Below are 18,103 nucleotides of genomic sequence, written 5' to 3'. Positions count from 1 at the left end.
GTACAGTACAGTTTATAGACCTTTAAAAACATTTTTAACCATTCTGGGTGTGGTGTTGCATTACTTTTGACCCTGTCACATAATTTTCTATGTGTATTTTATATGGTACCTTGTGTTAATACATAACACACATTTAAAATTGAATAAAATAGAACTACGTCTAGAATATCTACCCATGTCTGTTATTTCAGGAGATACAGACAGATAAAATTCATACATATTAAGAAACACTTTCACAAACACAAACACTATAAGAAACACTTTCATCAAAATTTATTATTATTATTTTATTTTTTGTTGTTTTTGTGAAAATACATCTGTCCACCATAATTATATAAAGTAAAAAGGAAATTAAATATATATATATATATATATATATATATATATATATATATATATATATATATATATATATATATATATATATATATATATATATATATATATATATATAAATATATATATATATTTATAATAGATTATTTTTTTTTCTATTCAGAACTGTTTTATTAAGTAATTTATTGCATTTTGCATTGCTTTTTATATTGACTTGACAACATCCTCTTATCTCACCTGTTCCAGCATGTTGTTCAGTCTCTCTGCCTCCAGGTCTATAACAAACGTCTTTTCCTGCCTGCGGTCCAGGTCTTCGAGAAGCTGCCGGTAACTGGCATCATTAAAGTTCTCGACACATATGGCGCTGACCTGCCAACTGTTCTGGCCCGCCTTTTCCATGATAGCCTGCAGTATGGAATACCCTATGACAAAAAAGAGACAGCGAGGCATTTGATCAGCGTGTGTATCAAACCACCGAAGACTTGAACCATTGAGCCACAGCTCTCATTTATTCCGAAAGAATGTGATTTGTGGCATCGTCAGTGAGTCATTCCTGCACCAGTGCGGTACTCTCTCATCTGCAACTGCAGGCCTGTGAGCAATCACATGGCACAGATCATAGGGCACTGATATGAACCTCCCGTCCTTTCATGCGGGCTCATTTTAGGCCTCAATCCCCACAAAGCTTACAGTCTCAGAAGCCTCAACAGTACACAGAGAAATTGACAAATACATCATATCTCTTCGGCTGCATGAACCTAATCTCCTGCATCCTTAAAATAGGACCCATCATCATGCAGCGATACACGTGTCGGTTAAATTGGAAGACAGAAAGAGCTGCTTTTTGTCACCTTCTCCAAGATGTGTTTGAGGCTTCCTGAGAGCTTCATTACGGCGCTTGTGATTCTAGCTACTGGCCTCAGTGCTGCTTGTACTAATCAGACAGGGCTGGTGTTGGATATGTTAATCTAGCTGTTTGAAATAGGCACTTGGAGTCTCTGAGGCCCACTTGACTCCAGGATGAGCAGATGTCCCTGTAAAACGGACCCTTATGGTCACAATCAGAATTTGGCAACGCAGCTCTCTCGGCTCCACTATTTAATGGATTAACCTGTGCTTGATCTGGCAACCCTTTTGCTCAATCGGGTGCTGTGTCTGTTCACCAAATGGGGATTAATTTGTGCTTGTGTATGGGTCTGTCTAGATGGATGACATAGGAGTGTCCATAAAAAAAAAGAATATATATATGTACTGTATTAGGGCTGCACGATTATGACAAAAATCGATTATTCCCTTGAAATTGTAATTGCGATTCTTAATTACAATTATCACAATTTACATTGAATAATGTTTATACCATTGTTTGATGCAACTGCATGCCGGATTTAACAAAATAAACAAGTATAAAACACTCTAACTGAAAAACTTTTTGTGCTTTTCTATAGTATTAAGCCTCAAATGTCAACTATACATCGGATTGGTTTCTTCTTTAAATTATAAAAAAGTAAAAATATGAATGGTATTATAATTTTATACTGAAACTAAAATTAAAATAATGGGAAAAACCCTTAAGATAATGTAGAAAGAAAAAAACATATCTTAAGCATGGAGAATAACAAAAGTGGACTTTGAACGATTAATTGCCGCTTTGAACGATTACGTAATTGTGGCATTCATAATTGTAATCACGATTAGATATTTGATTAATTGTGCAGCCCTAATATATATATATATATATATATATATATATATATATATATATATATATATATATATAAACATATTTCCTTAAACACTGTATACATACAAAAGATACACTCAATCTCAAAGACATAATTCATTAAAAAATTTACATTATGTCATTACAAACCATCATGTTGTTCCAAACTTGTATGACTTACTTTGTTCTGTGAGTAAATTATGACAATTAATAATTTTCCGAGAATGTTTTTTTAAATGTATTTTTTATGGTAATAGAGAAGACAGTAGTTAATAATAAATAAATAAATTTATTGTAACAGAAAATGACTTTATATTGAGAAATTAAAAAAAAATATATTTTATGAAAGTAGCTCTAAAGAAATTGACAGATAAAAAGACAAATAAATGAGTGGAATGTCATTAACCCAGATATTGCAGGCAAGCAAAAAGAAATGTTAAAACTGTGCATTAAATTCATTTATGCAATTGACAGAAGCTTTTATCCATTACATTTCACGGTACGTGTTTTATCGGCATGTGTGAAAATCAAATCCACAACCTTGGTATTTCTAGCATCATGCTCATACCAGTTGAGCTACAGAAACATTATACTTTAAATGCTGGTTGAGCAACCACAGTGTTTACCAATGATGGTGCTCTCATCTCAGGATACGTGTAACATAAATAGCTATGAATTAACATATCAAAGCTCTGTACATAATGGCTGATATTGAACTGTTAACATGCCAGTGTGTTAAACAAACAGCAATCAGTCAAATAGGCTGAATACATCCACATTCACAAGCAAATGTGCTCAACTGCACATACTAAACCTGCTCTACACTCTCAATATCTGCAGAAGCCTGCAGTATCGACCACTAACTCAGCGCTAAAATTCATCTGCCATCTATTTCAAATCACAGCCTCTGCCCCCCCCACAAGTAGGGAATCCAGCTCTGATTAATAGCTGGTAAATCAGTAGCTTGGGGTGTCATGTGCATATGTGAATATCCATGTATGTGCAGGAACCAACCAGAACCAGAATCAGCATTAGAGGTGCCAGAATCCTCCCTTTCATTTTCAATCCAGCCCAGCAGGGGGAAGCAGCCCTGTGTGTGTGTGTGTGTGTGTGTGTGTGTGTGTGGTAGACATATATATATATAGAGAGAGAGAAGGAATGGAGAACAGACCATGACAATGCAGTGAAGTGCCAACCTTTTACACTAACCCATTCATCATGTCCACATCCCGCTCAGATTGTATCTGCTCAGAGGCTCTCACAGCACACTGAGTCTAAAGCAGCTCAGCCAGTAGTCTAAACAAGGGCCATCAGGACAAAATCTGTGCTTTTCAAGAGCTCCAAAGCACTAATATTGGCCAACTGGTAGTACACATAAAATTATACCCTGAATATCTTCTGCCATTTGTCACAATCGTTTCAAAAGTGAGGGGGGCAGAATGTTCACCAAGAGCGTTTTTTCTTTGCATTTCTCTTTGTATTAAAGGAATAATTCACCCAAGAAGTAACTGCATAATCCATAACTCCAGTACTTTTCAAACATCTTCATTTATCAGCCTTCACTGTTTGAGCCTCACTTAAATTTACAAGGATAGTTCTGACTCTAATTTATGACTGGATGAGCATTTAGTCTTCATTTTTTGGGCTTCAATTAAATGGCCTAGATTATTTTTTTCCAATGATTATCCATTTATATCTATATATTTATTTATAAATAATAATAATAACAGCTATATATATATAAATGAAAAAGGCATACAGTTTTGTATTCCAATGAATATATATATATATATATATATATATATATATATATATATATATATATATATATATATATATATATATATATTAGGATAATAATAATAACAGCTATATATATATTAATACATTGCTCAGCAGCAAAAAAAGCCTAGGTTTTTAATCCAATTATTATTATTATTATTAGTAGTAGTATTATTATTATTAGCAACAATAACAATTTCTAATAATTTTTAAAATTTTTTTTATATTTTTATATTTTTATTAATAATTTTATGTTAATATTATACATAATAAACATACTCTATATTTATACATTGATGGCAACCATAAACAGCCTTGCAGTTTTTTATTCCAATTATTATTAACATACATATGTATATATTTATTTACAATAAAGAAAAATAACAAAAACTACAGTTTATTATTATTACCAACACCATGTATTAATATTAATAATAATAATACATTATTTCTTATTGTTGTTATTATTATTATTACATCTAATATTAAATATATACAATTTATTTTTATTAATATCATACAATATTATATTTTTTGCCTTGTTTTATAATATTGCTGTTGCTGCTGTTTAATACAAGACTCTCAAGCTGTGCATTACAGTAGGTATCACCAATAACCTCCACCTATGGATTTTACAATGGTTACAGGCACAACAAAAACTGGTTTGGTACAGTAAACACTACCTCTCTGTAGAAGATTCACTGTGGCTTTTTGTTTTATGTAAAAAGGGCTTATTTACTGTATAAGCACTTGATAAAGTAGATACAAGGATCTTGAATGCTCTGGTTTTGCTAACAAAAATATTTGATTAAGCTCACCATATGGAAACTTTGCAAATATCTGGCCATATGGGATATGAAGGAAAAACACATGCCTGTGGCAGATGTGAGAAGAGCAATCATAGAAATGTGATGTTCGGGAAAATACGTGATTTTGGAGGGTGTGGGGAGTCTTATAAAAGCATATGAGAGAAAAGATCACTTGTGTTATTTATAGGATACTGTGCAATGAGCTCTCATGATTTACAGACTCAGAAGACAGGAGGATATTGTGCTCGTCTTTCAAAGGAAGTCGGTGCATTTCAGAAGTGTGTAAGACCTGAAGCCACAGCTCACCTCCGGGGCTCCAGGGATCCCTTCATTGTATAGTAATAGAGCAGGAGGGGAAGAGGAGAGAAGTTGATGGAGAGGATTGGGGAGAGAGACAAGTAAGAAAGAAACAGAGTGACTGTGTTTCTGGCCAACAAACTGCTCATTAGTGTAACTGGGGTTTTTGTGTTTGTGGCTGATATATTGAGAATAAGCCTCTCTTTTAATAACAGGCTCACTGGAAATAAAAATCTGAGTGGCTTATCATTCCTAGTCACCTGACTCCATGAGACAGCCAATAAAGTAGAGTTTGTATTGTAAACTCACACACACATTGATCCAAACCTGTATGACTTTCTATCTTCTGTGCAACATTAAAGGTTTTTGGTGAAAAACATTATAAGTGATTCATTTGACTCCATATGACTATTTTCTACTGTAAGTCCTCTGAAGTCAAATGAAAGTCTTCTCTGAAAGTCTTGATATCTGCCCTAGATCTCTTTGAAAGTTCAAGAGAGTTCATTCGAGAACTTGCAATGACCGATTCTTCTACTGAGTCCTGTTTTATTTTTAATTCATTTGTTGTTTAAGTTCTGCATATGACTGATTATGTTCTTAATGACTCACTTGTCAGTTAACAGCCTTTGGAGAAAAAGATTATCTGTGAATAAGGGCCTTCTTGAAGCTTTAAATCTCCAGTCCTCATTCATTGTTACTGCATGAAGAAAGTGACCAGCTAGATTTGTGAACCAGATCAAATCGGTTTGATTCTCGAGTTTGGATCACTAAGTAAAAAGTGACAAATTTTGATTTGTTGTATACAAAAATAGTATAGCTTCACACTTTATGGTTCACTTCAAAGCTTGTTCACTATAAACTGCTGCTATATGTAAAATAGCTGTGTGAAGGCTCTACAAAATGATTCTGTATGCGTTTCATAGAAGATAGAAAGTCATACAGGTTTGGAACAACATGAGAGTATAAGTAAATAATGACAGAATATTAGCATTTTCATTTTAGTGAACTGTTCCTTTAACACATTATGCAGAAGACTATTTAATATTCAAGCCTGTACGTACACCTATTAAACACTTCCACTGGCACTTAATTACATTTCGCAAATTATCAAATGGAAATGTGTATTAGTGTGAGTGGGTGTGTTTCTGTGTGCTTTATTGTCTTACCCCTGTCAGTGTCGTAGAGAAAGACGAATCGATTCCAGTCATAGTGGTCAAGCAGGCTGAGAAGGGCCCCTCGTATGGAGGGCCGCAGCTGTAAGATGAACTGGCTCTCGCCCTCGGTAGGGAAACTGGGCGTGATGAGGGAGATGTGCAGCGCGCCACAGAAGGATGTTAGCGTGTGAACCGACCTCTTATCGTACAGGCCGAAAATGGCGAAAACGCCCCGCGAGTACTGCGAACAGACTGCAAAACACAACACCACAGAGGAAGAGAAAGAAAGTTAGATGCACATTAGATACCCTCCCACCCACACACACACACATACTACTGTTCAAAAGTTTGGGGTCCGTAATATTTATTTAAAGATTTTAATAATAAAAAAGAATGGAAAGTTCCTTCTTATGTTTATGTTTATGTTTATTGTGTTCCTTCTAATCATTCTATAACTTTCTTATCATCAAAGAATCCTGAAAAATGTATCATGGTCTCCAAAAAAAAAAAAAAAAAAGTTTTTTTTTTGTTTCCATGGTTTTCAGCATAATAATGAGAAATGTTTCTTGTGCACCAAATCAACATTAAAATGTTTTCTTAAGTATCATGTGACACTGAAGACTGGAGTAATTGCTGCTAAACAATCAGCTATGCCATCACAGAGATAATTACATTTTAAAATATATTAAAATAAAATTGGTTTATATTTATATATTTGTATTTATAAATTGTAAAAATATTTCATAATATTACTATGTTACTGTATTTTTGATCAAATAAACGCAGCCTTGATGAGCATAAGAGACTTACTAACTTTATATATACATTATATAGTCTAACAGGACCATGATAAACCTTGACCCTGATTTAATATTGAAAATAGGCTACAAGGTGCTTGCTTTCTAAATGGGCTTTCCACAAAAAACACAGAAGAAAGAAAATGGAAAATTGGATCAGTTCTATGTGGACTTATTACTTTGTGTGTGTTTGATCATTATGTGAGTGAGGTTTGCATTTTTAAGTTTATATGGTGTATGATAATGAGCTCCACGCTGCTTCTCCCCGTGTTTTTGCAATTCTGAGAAACTTCAGTGGCTGCTGAGGCAACGTCTGATCTACTGCCTCAGTCTGAAGTGAATAGTTAAGCAAGCCCGTCTCTGAAAATGTCTCTCATGTCTGACAGTTATTGTTAGTTTTCTCCTTTTCATATTTCTTTCTTGCAGCAAGTCCGACTTCTCAGCTTTGAAGCTTAACTGCGGCAACGCTAATGGAAAAACCACCTGGCTTTGATGATTTTGTTTTCCCGTTTCTGTTCTGAACAAACAGCCAAAAAGACAGCGGCACGTCATAACTAACAACTCTCAATGTATGCTCACGGCAGTGAGGGCATTATTTTCATCGTACACAAGTAGGCTCGTTTAATCGATGGTATCATAATTACATATTGCTGAACATGCAGCATTTGAAGTGCTTTGTCGTAGTTAGTTATTTTTGTATGACTCTGATTGGCACTAGCATGTGTCTGAAAGTAATTGTGGATTATTAGCGGGATCTTATTGTGCCATAAGTATAGGCTCTTTGATCATGGATATCTCCATGACTGCACACAGACTACATCTGCCTTGGATTGGGGGAAGGGAAAGGAGAGACACCTGTATCTGACGGTGGGAAGCATCATTCCTACAGAGAAGCAGAGTCTAATCACACACACACTTCAATATACAGAGCCAAACCAAGAACATACAGCGTTTCCAAACATTTTTTGTCTTATGCACATGTACAGCCCCATTATTAAGGCTCAAGTACCTCTTCATTGACAAAAACAGTAATGTGTTCATACTGTACATGATATAATTTAGTAACATCGACAATATCATTAAATTAGACATTTTAAACAACAATAGAAATAATATTGTGAGAGAAAAAACTCAAAAAGGAGCATTGTTAAAACGTTTGGGTTTTTTAGATATTTTTAAAAGATATATTTTATGCTCACAGAGCCTGCATTCATTTGATAATAAATAGGGCAAAAACAGTAATAGTGTGAAATATTATTAGAATTTAAAAGAACTGTTTTCTATTTTAATATATTTTAAAATATAATTTATTTCTGTGATGGCAACACTGAATTTTCAGCAGTCATTACTCCAGTTTTCAGCGTCACATCCTTCAAAAATCCAACATGGTGATTTGATTCTCCAGAAACATTTCTTTCTCATGTTAAAAATGGCTGAGCTTTGTGAGAAAATAGAAGTAAAAACTATTTTGTAACACTATAAATGCCTTTACTGTCACTTTTGATCAATTTAATGCATCCTTGCTGAACAAAAGTATTGATTTCTTTAAAAAAAAAAAAGTTTGAACTGTTCATAACTTATTTTTCTATCACAATATTTATTATTGTTGTTTAAAAGGTCCTATTTAATAATAATGTAGATGCTACCAGTGCCAGACACACAGATTTTAAAACACATTCCATATATTATTTTTTCCTTTTATGAAAAAAAAAATATATAATGAAATGAATATTATAATTTGAATTTATTATCATTTAGTTTTAAATGATAGTTAAATATGTTCTTGTTCTTCTTGAATTTCCAAGTAACCCCAGCGATACACATGGTCTGTTCTAAAACCAGTCGTGTTTGTTCTCCTTATTATATTTGCACACCAGCAGAAACCACACACAAAGTCAGTTCACACACACCGTCACTCCCTTCAACATCTGCACTTCACTTAAACAATTTTGTCTGAGACCTGCATACCAAGTCACAACGCTAGATGTTTACCCAATCAGGGAGAGAAATAAGATTGCGGCAGATTTCTCACACTGCAGTCGTTCTGTTCCACCTGATTTGTACAGTTAACCCTCTTTTGAATGCTGCTGAGTACATTCTCTCACAGTGCATGTCAATCCACATATCCCAAATGAATATCTGCCACAAAAATGAGCACAAAGAGAACAGTGTTGTCTGATCTTCCTCAATTTTACTGTCAGTTTCCTGTCATCCCAATCCACACAGCTCTAGGACACAGAAAATTGTGTGCCAGCACTCACAACATTAAAGATAAGTATAAGCAATCACTAAAAGCAATCAATAATATTAATCAAATAAATCGAGAAACCGAGGCTGGTAAATAATAAATATGGGACATTTCATAGAATTATAAAGACTATAAATAGAATATTCTGTCTTTCCTATGAGCCTAATAGGTTTTTTGACATTCCTGTTTTTAACAGGGACATTTCCAACGACAGCTCCAGACACAGGAAAGGCCATAAAATATAGGAACGTCTGTGCACAGCAGGACTGGATTATCCATGGGCATTATAAGCACAGGCCCAGGGGCCCATGCGCACTTGGGGCCAAAGCAAGGGGAAGAAAAAATTTCAGAGTGTCTATTTACACTAAGCAAATAATGCACCTTGTTCACACTAGCTCCGCCCACCAATGTTTGGTTGGCATAGTCAACATTACTAAAGATGCACATCATGCAACAGAGCACAACTCTGTTTTGATCGACCTAGAGTTGGAATCCATCTTTTGCTGAACTCATTCTTCTCTTTTTTTTCCCCATCATATATCAGATTGGACAATACATTTATTTTATATTATATTGGGGAAAACCACGGTTATATTTTTTGATGTGATGTTTGTCTTGTGAATTCATAAAATACATCCCCGGGGAGAGAGAAAGTGGGGGTGGGGTGGAGGTGTATGCGCTAAAGGGGACACAGAGGCTGCTTGTAGCAATCAAGACAGCAATTACGTTAGCAAGATTCGCACCAAACGTTCCTCTGGTCCAGCAACCACCCCTCCCTAAACACCCGAAACTCAGCTTAGTTGTTTTCTCTGTCAGTCTGACCTTTTTAAAGGGACCACGTCTGTTTAGGAAAACAACCCAAGGAAGGTTTTATTTGACATTATCAAAAACCCACAGCTCAGATGCCCTTTGTGTGTACACGGGATACTGTAAACATTCAGTGTTTCAAGCAGAGCAGTATGTTTCCCCTTAGGAGTGAAAAGAAGGGTTTGTTTTTAATAGGCTAGATTTTATCAACTGTTCTATTAAAGAGAGTACCGTTTGCAATTCCGCCGCTCTACAATTGGCAGTTTCCTCATTGCAATGGTCCATTTCACTATGGCCAACACTACCAATGACCCCTAGAGTGCCTACGCCAACAATATTCTAATATGATGAAGAAGGTGGTTGTTGTTTTATCGCAATTCTATAATAGTTGATTGTTTTTTTTTTGTGTGGTTGGCAATATACATGCTGTTTTATGTAACATCAAGCACATTTAAAGGGATGTTCACTTAAAAACCTAAATTATTTCATTATTTTCTCACTTTTATGTTGTTGCAAACCTGTATGACTTTCTTTATTCTGTAGATATTTTGAAAAATGCCTGCTTTTTTTTTAGTCCTTACAATGAAAGTCAATGGGGTCCAGTGTTGTTTGGGACCCCATTGACTTTCATTGTATGAACAAAAAATTCTTTATTATATATTTTGTTTTGTGTTATAAAGTAGTTATTGAGGTATAGGTTTTTGAATATACGAAGGTGAGAAAATATTTTTGGAGGAATATTTATACAATGAAATTCAAAAACAATACTGGACCCCTTTGATTTTAATTGTAAAAAAAAAAAAAAAAAAAAAAAAACACTGACACAAATGTCTTCTTTTGTGTTCCATAAAAAAAAAAAAAAAAACACTGACACAAATGTCTTCTTTTGTGTTCCATTGAAGACAAAACACCATATAGGTTTAGAATGTTTTGTATGTGATTGAAAAATTTTCAGATATTTAGCTTTTTTAAAGGGCTCATATGACGGTGCTAAAAAGAACATTATTTTGTGTATTTGGTGTAATGCAATCTGTTTATGCGGTTTAAGATTCAAAAAACACATTATTTTCCACATAATGTACATTATTGTTGCTCCTCTATGCCCTGCCTTCTGAAACGATTTTGATTTTTACAAAGCTCATCATTCTGAAAAGCGAGATGTGCACTGATTGACCAGCTATCCAGTGATTGGCCGAATTTTTGAAACTATCCAGTGATTGGCCAAATTCCTCAAGCGTGTGATGGAAATATTATGCCCCCTACCATACTGTGATGCCGTGTGTGCTTGCACGACAAGACAAAAACAATAAAACCCATTATAAACGAGGCATTTGTTGCATCCAGTGGGGACATAATTACTGATTATAATGACTTATACTGTCTTTTTACGCGTTGTGTTGCATATCATGCTTCGTAAACATAAAACCATGTCTCCATCTGTGATTGGAGAAACAACAAACAACAAGAGCTGCTCTACACTGCTCAAAACTCGTGTTTGAATCGTCAGTGGCAAATTCTTTACATATAAAAACGTACTTACAGACTATGTGTCTGATATTTGAAGCGCCATAACTGTCCTTGCAAAGTATGGAATTGTCCCACTTTAAAGAAACAAACACTGGCATTGTAGGCCCCCTTTCCCAGGAAACAGTCTAATCGTCCTCTGTAAAATGATTAAAATGCGCTGCACACATCTGAATATTTGGGTTGAAATGTTCTGGAACAGTGTTGTAAATACAACTTAACCACTGAGTTGTGTCCTCTTTTGGAAGGCCAAACAAAGTAGTTTCGCTTTCACAATAAAACACTGTCTCCACGACAGCAACAATATTACAGTGAGAATAAAAGTTACGCCTTCTTTCTTTGCATAAACAATTGGGCGGCATTATGCAAATCTTCCCACATCCTGATGTAGACGTGGGGCCGTGTTAGAACGAGCCGTTTTAGGGGGCGTGGTTGACTCTTCACTTTTATAAAGAATATCTTTTTGGATATGAGACTTTAGTCTTTGCAACTTTACAGATCTTCTTTATGTACCAAGAGCTTGTAACACTCCAAAGAGAAAAGAAAAATTTAAATCGCATCATATGACCCCTTTAAACCAACCCAACCAGAAAGAGCATTTACAGCAAATTCTGTTTTGACATCATTATATAGTGTTGCAGGCTAGCATCTGTGCATCTGCGAAATGAATGTTCCCCAAAGGCGAAATAAACATGCTGTTGCTTTAATTCATATGATCTAAAAAGAATTCTGATTTACAATGCAATAACGTCTCACAGTTCTTGACTTCTACCTCTTCTAGTCGGACACATAAACAGCCTAGTGTACGTGAGGGGGGCAAGGAATAAGCAAAGCTCGGCTGGCTTTTGATTCTATGTAAACCATGAACTGCAGAAAAACAGATCCTGCTTTCCGCTTCACGCATCACCGCCGATGACAGCTTCACTCGCAGTGCGCTTGACTTCATCTCCCACAATGCCTCTGGGACAGAAAAGATGGATTAGGTTTCCCTGTCTGCCCGGTCCCTCTCCTTAAGACGAGAACCTTAAAGATTATGACAAAAAATGTGGAAAAATAGGATGAAAAAATAGCAATGGAGAGTATTCTTCAGTGCATGACTGCTTTATCAAGGCAGTACTAGTGGGCCTAACCCATCTCCTCTGCATCCTTCAATACTAATGGCCTAACCCATCCTCTGGCCATATGAGGAAAACTAACCTTTCTAAGGGTTAAACTGCTTCCTAATACAGAATAAGATGTTTTTTTTTTTTTTCTGATTGTTTTACAAAAGTGAACAGGGAGTGCCATAACATGAGATTTAACATTATCAGTTTAACCAATAAATGTGCAAATTATTGAAATTTCACAGATAAAAACAATGGCAAATCCATGTGAAATCTTGAACCCGTTGCGAAATCTGTCTGGGAAAATATTTCGCCCTGACGCAAAATTCCTAATTGCATGGATTCCTATTAAAAAGAATTTGGAACATCAACAGTTTTATTCAACTGATTTGAATTGGGATGAATACCAACACTGTTGCCTTCCATAGAACAGCGTATAGCTGATTTTTTATGTTTCATAATTGAACTTTACACAGTTGTTGAACGGAACTATATTAAGATTAAAATGACTTGAGCAGAAAAATTACACTATTATCTTTTTTAGAGCTGCTTTACAGCAGAATTTGAATTTGCCTCATATTTGAAGACGTCTGCATCACTGATTTTATTATTTTCCTGTTTATTATAGTTTAAATAGTTACATAATATTATAGAAGCTACTTTTAAATCAAATTATAAAGTATCAAGTGCCACATAAATGTGACCTGACTTGAAATTACTGTATTTCATCCAAGAAAATTCACTGAACAACAATAAATGTGATCAGACCTTTGGAAATGAGCTACAGGAGTGAAAGTACATGGCTTTAGAAAATGAAAAAGTGTAATTTTATGCTGGCTAATGGATATTACGGTTTTTCTCAGTCGCTTTGGTACATTTCTCGAATCATCCTTGACATTTGCAAAACAGTAAGTGCATTTCTCATAACAACTCGAAAAAATAGCAAAACACCATGGATTACCTGCAAAAGCCAGTCTTTTACTCAAAATCCTTAGTTCATCTCTGAAAAAATAAATATCTGTGTCAATGAACATGTCAGTGCCATCAGAATGACAAGCCCTTGTGTCACTGTGTACGGATAGTATTGTTCAAATTACGCCATAACAGTGTACTCTGGACGGGATGTTCTGACTGTGAAAACTATGGCAACATTTTGGATGACAGTTACTGTATTGGACATTATGCCATATGCTTATGTATACCATATATCCATTTCAAAAGTATAAATTTACACATTACTGTATGTGGGATATTGATTGAAAGAGACTGGATAGAATTCCTAGTTACACTTTTACGTCGTGACCAATAAATAAATAAATAAATAAATAAATAAATAACCCTTTACAATGTCATTGTGATATAGAAAAGGAAAAAGAAATATGGGCACAAAGATAAAAATAAAAAATAAGTCCACTCTCAAAATTTGTAACTCTTGTGTTGTCCTCTGTCTATATGCTTTCCAACTGAAGATTCATGAGATGAACCTTCCAAGAGATATTTCAGAGAAATGCTTTATCATTGGTTTATCTACATTCTCTTCATTAGTCAAGATTCACTTGCACAATTCATGCCAAATTTACAAAACGTCTAATAATAATGTGTTGTGTAAAAAATTTAAAATTTAAAATAATTGTATATTTGTGGTTTGGCAGTTTATGACGACTAGATGAACCATTTTGCATTCAATGAATGACCTAACGACTAGATGTTTTGAGGGGTAAGACTACTGCACAGAAAACTGATATAATACATTTTGAGCAACATGACATTAGCAACTGATAATGTAGGCAAACTGCAGATAAATGTGCATAATCAATTGCATGAATGTACAAAAGCAATCGCAACTTGTTCAAAAGAATGAGAAACTGGTTTTATGATGTGTATAAATGACTAGATGATGTGGAGGTTGTTCAAGTAGTTTTGAGAATTTCATTTCTGATTTGAGAAATGCACCAAAGTGACTGAAAAAAACTGTAAATGTCTGTAAACAGGTTTCATCTGAATCATCAGTCTCTTGTTTGATTTAAAATAAAACATCCACACAAGCTTTTCATCTACATTCTAAAATTCCAAGTTGAATAGAAATCTGATCTTCTCTTACCTAGTTGCAAGCACTTGATAAAATAGATTAGATTTCTCTCCTTGGACCTGGGTGTTTGATATTTATAGAAAAATCATAGTGTGGCTGAATGAGATTTTTTTTTATGGGGAGCCAAAGACATTGAAGCGCAACTGTACAGACTGAGACAAGAGAGAGTGTCTGCGTCACTCAAGCACTCAAACATGCACTGTGACTAATGCTTGGTGGCAAATGAATAAACTAACACTTGTTAGTGACATTTATGAAATTCGTCATCACAGGCATTAATGGTGAGAGGTGTTGTAATGTTAGTGATGATGGGTGTTATTATGCCGTCTCTTCCAGTAGCAACGGTAATCACATAATGAAGCCTGAGGTGTATACCTGAAACATTAAGCTCTGGGGTCTATTCTCATGGCCTCACATCCTGTTGATGTCATAATTGTTGCTTGAGTTTTTAAAATGTAAAATTAAGTATTTTCTCCAATGACCTCAGCAAAACAATTTGCTCAAGTGCAAAAAAATTGCTACATGATTTTCTAAGATACCTTGTTTTAGCCAAAATCCAAGGTGGGTTGTTACAAAATATATTTTGTAATGTATTTCAATACAGATTTCAAATAATCAAAATAGCTTTTGAACTTTCTGTTCATCAGATAATTCTGAAAAAAAAAGTATCAGTTTCCACAAAAATCTTAAAATACATGTAAATTATATTATACATATTAATTACTTTTTTCTCTGAGAAAGAAAATAATTAATTATTATAATTTTTTTTTATGATTTTTATAAGCAAGATACCAACAAAAAATGTCATTCAGTGTAATGATTTGTTTATGTTACAAAAAATACTGTGTTTATTTTTTAGAATAATTATTTTATATTAATAAGTAGAAGTGCGGTCCCCAAAATACTAATTAACTGGAATCTTAAATATTTACCAATTTTTGAAACTATCCTTCAAATAACTAGTTATTTGTGATTTTTAATATTTAACGTTTTTTGTAATTTTATTTTTTTGTAATTAGGTTTTGTTTGATCATTTGTCAGCAAGATGTTTTTTACTAACTAATTAACTGGAATCTAAGTACAGGTCAGAATAAGTGGTTTCGTTTTTACAAAATGACGCTGAATGATGATTATTTCACCCCTTTTTTTAGACATTTTATTTTCACAAAAGTTATTTGAAACATTAAAGCAGACACTTTTCTTGCATTTAATATGTTTGTATGAATACAAAATCACTTAAATATCATCTGATGTGGACACCAGAATAGGACGTCTCATTTTAAACTACAAATATAACTGTAATAGCCTAAAATACAATTCAGTTTTTCAGTTGTTCATTGCTACCAGCTACTTTACTAGAGGAGACACAGTCTTTCCCATAATTCAGCCTGTTTTTATGGTAGCGGACACCAGTGAACACAGATTTGGATACTTGTGGAACAGTGTGTGCTTGTGCTGCACAAGCTCTTCCCCTGTTCCTCCAGATCCAGACATCAGTAAATCATCGGCATGCTGATGTTTATCTAAGCAATCAGAAGATACATATTCATATCCCTTTACAATGATGACATAACATGAGCAAAAGGGCCAGAGATGATAGCAAAAGTTGGCATTTACATATCACTGTTGATTCCTAAAAGTCGCTTCCTGTCTCTCTGAGACGTGCCGTCTCTCTGTCTCTTTTCGTTTCCTCAGTTCTTGACAAATACTGTTCTCTCTTTTTCAACATTTCTCCTGCTCTCTTCAACGGCTGAATGCCAGGGTGTGCCTTGCAGGGGAAAGCTGGCCCATTTCTCTCTCTCTCTCTCTCTTTTCCTCTTCTTCTATCCCTCGCTCTAGTCTCCACCGTAGTTGATGCCTCTCTTGTTCCTTCTGTTGCCTGTCTTGTGTCTCTATCCTTCACTCCTATTCTTTTGTTGTAACTCTCTGTATCCTTTGTGACTTCATTTTTCATCCACTATCTTTGTGTTCTTTCTGTCTTTTCTTTTGTGCTTGCTCTCCCTGACTGCTCCTCCTCCTCCTCTCTCTTTCTCGCTCTTACTCTCTCATGTTCGCATTGACATCGCTTCCTCAGAGAATTTTTTCTCTTTATATATTTATTTACTCATTCATACAGCCTTAAACTGTGCGCTGAGCTTAAGAGAATGACAGAAAAAAGCATTCTACAAAAAGCTTCCACCTATTCTGGCCTCTATTCAAACCTGAAGTCCATTTACAGACACAAAGCACAATATCAGTGTGCGGCACCTAAACCAGATGCAGGATTATCTTTGTCATTGAATGAAAGAAGCGAGAGAGAAAAAGACCAGAGGAGATGCTGTTGTAAAGAAAAAGAAAACATTTCCCCAGAAAATATTACTTTTCTAAAAACAGGTAAAAGTATTGTATCTGATGTGTAAAAAAAAGTCCATGGACATGTTATGCATCAACTGCTTATGTTTTTGAATAAACATCTGAAATGCATTAAATACTAAATGTAAAATTCAAAAATTAAAACTGTAATTAGATTTTATTTATATTTAAAATGTAATTATATAAATTCAATTTATATTTGAAAAGTAAACATTTACATACATTTTTTTTTAAATCACATTAACATTTAAAACTTACAATCAGGGTACATGGAATTTTTTAGTTTTTCGCTTAATTTTAAAAATAAATAAAATGTCTAACCTTGAATAATGTGATAATTTTTCCCCAAGTGTCTTTTTAAGAAAAAAAATTGCATAAAGCGTAATAAAGTCTAAAGTGACTGCCACCTATAGACGTGGATGAAGTATCACGCAATAGCTAGTTCAAGTACTTTGTAGAAATATTTGATTTGACACAAAAATTTATTCTGCACTGAAAGTGTCCGAGTCATCCTACAATATGAAAAATAAAATTTTACAATTGGTACAATGTTACAGTAATTCCATGCAATTATGTTACGTGTATAATAATTATAAAAATATTCATAAAATGCTGTATAAAATGGAGTAATGCAGATCATACTGCAGGACACGTCAACCATATGCATCGTTTAGCAACATTTAAAAAATATCATGGCTTCCAGTTAAATCATGAAACAAAATGCAAACACTGTCATTTACTGTTTACTACCAACCATTTAATTATCAAAATAATATAAGATGGCTTTCAATTATTTATGCATAACCTAATTAATATTCATAAGCCAAGCATTTGCCATTCCGTGCATTCTTTTAAAACAAAGTGAAGCCCATGATGACCTTAAAAAGGAGCATGTTGCAGTGTCTGGAAAGTCACAGGAGGGATATAAAAAACTCTATATAATGCGTATCGGTGAGTAAATACGAGAAATGCTCTCAGGGTGCCCTGCATGCCTTGGGGATGTTATTTATTCAGCCCACTCTTAAATTAAGTCAGCACAAAAGAGAGGAGAAGTAGGATGTTAGTCTGCAATGCTCTGGGATTTG

General features: G+C 34.4%; 1 protein-coding gene across 5 annotated transcripts in view; it reads right to left on the bottom strand.

The window, feature by feature from the left end:
- The window catches only part of gria4b (glutamate receptor, ionotropic, AMPA 4b), a 79,275-nt gene that overhangs the window by 29,660 nt on the left and 31,512 nt on the right, over positions 1 to 18,103 (bottom strand). For all 5 annotated transcript variants that reach the window (XM_042710840.1, XM_042710838.1, XM_042710841.1 and 2 more), the window contains exons 3-4: positions 6,111 to 6,350; positions 574 to 758 (exon numbers count right to left, since the gene is read on the bottom strand). In XM_042710840.1, coding sequence (XP_042566774.1) covers positions 574 to 758; positions 6,111 to 6,350 — 425 coding nt within the window. The remainder of the gene's footprint in view (positions 1 to 573; positions 759 to 6,110; positions 6,351 to 18,103) is intronic.

Source organism: Cyprinus carpio, chromosome A21 (assembly GCF_018340385.1).
Source record: "Cyprinus carpio isolate SPL01 chromosome A21, ASM1834038v1, whole genome shotgun sequence".
Taxonomy (NCBI): Eukaryota; Metazoa; Chordata; class Actinopteri; order Cypriniformes; family Cyprinidae; genus Cyprinus; species Cyprinus carpio.
Note: the sequence above shows the minus strand (reverse complement) of the source record. Positions and strands in the feature narration are given on the sequence as shown.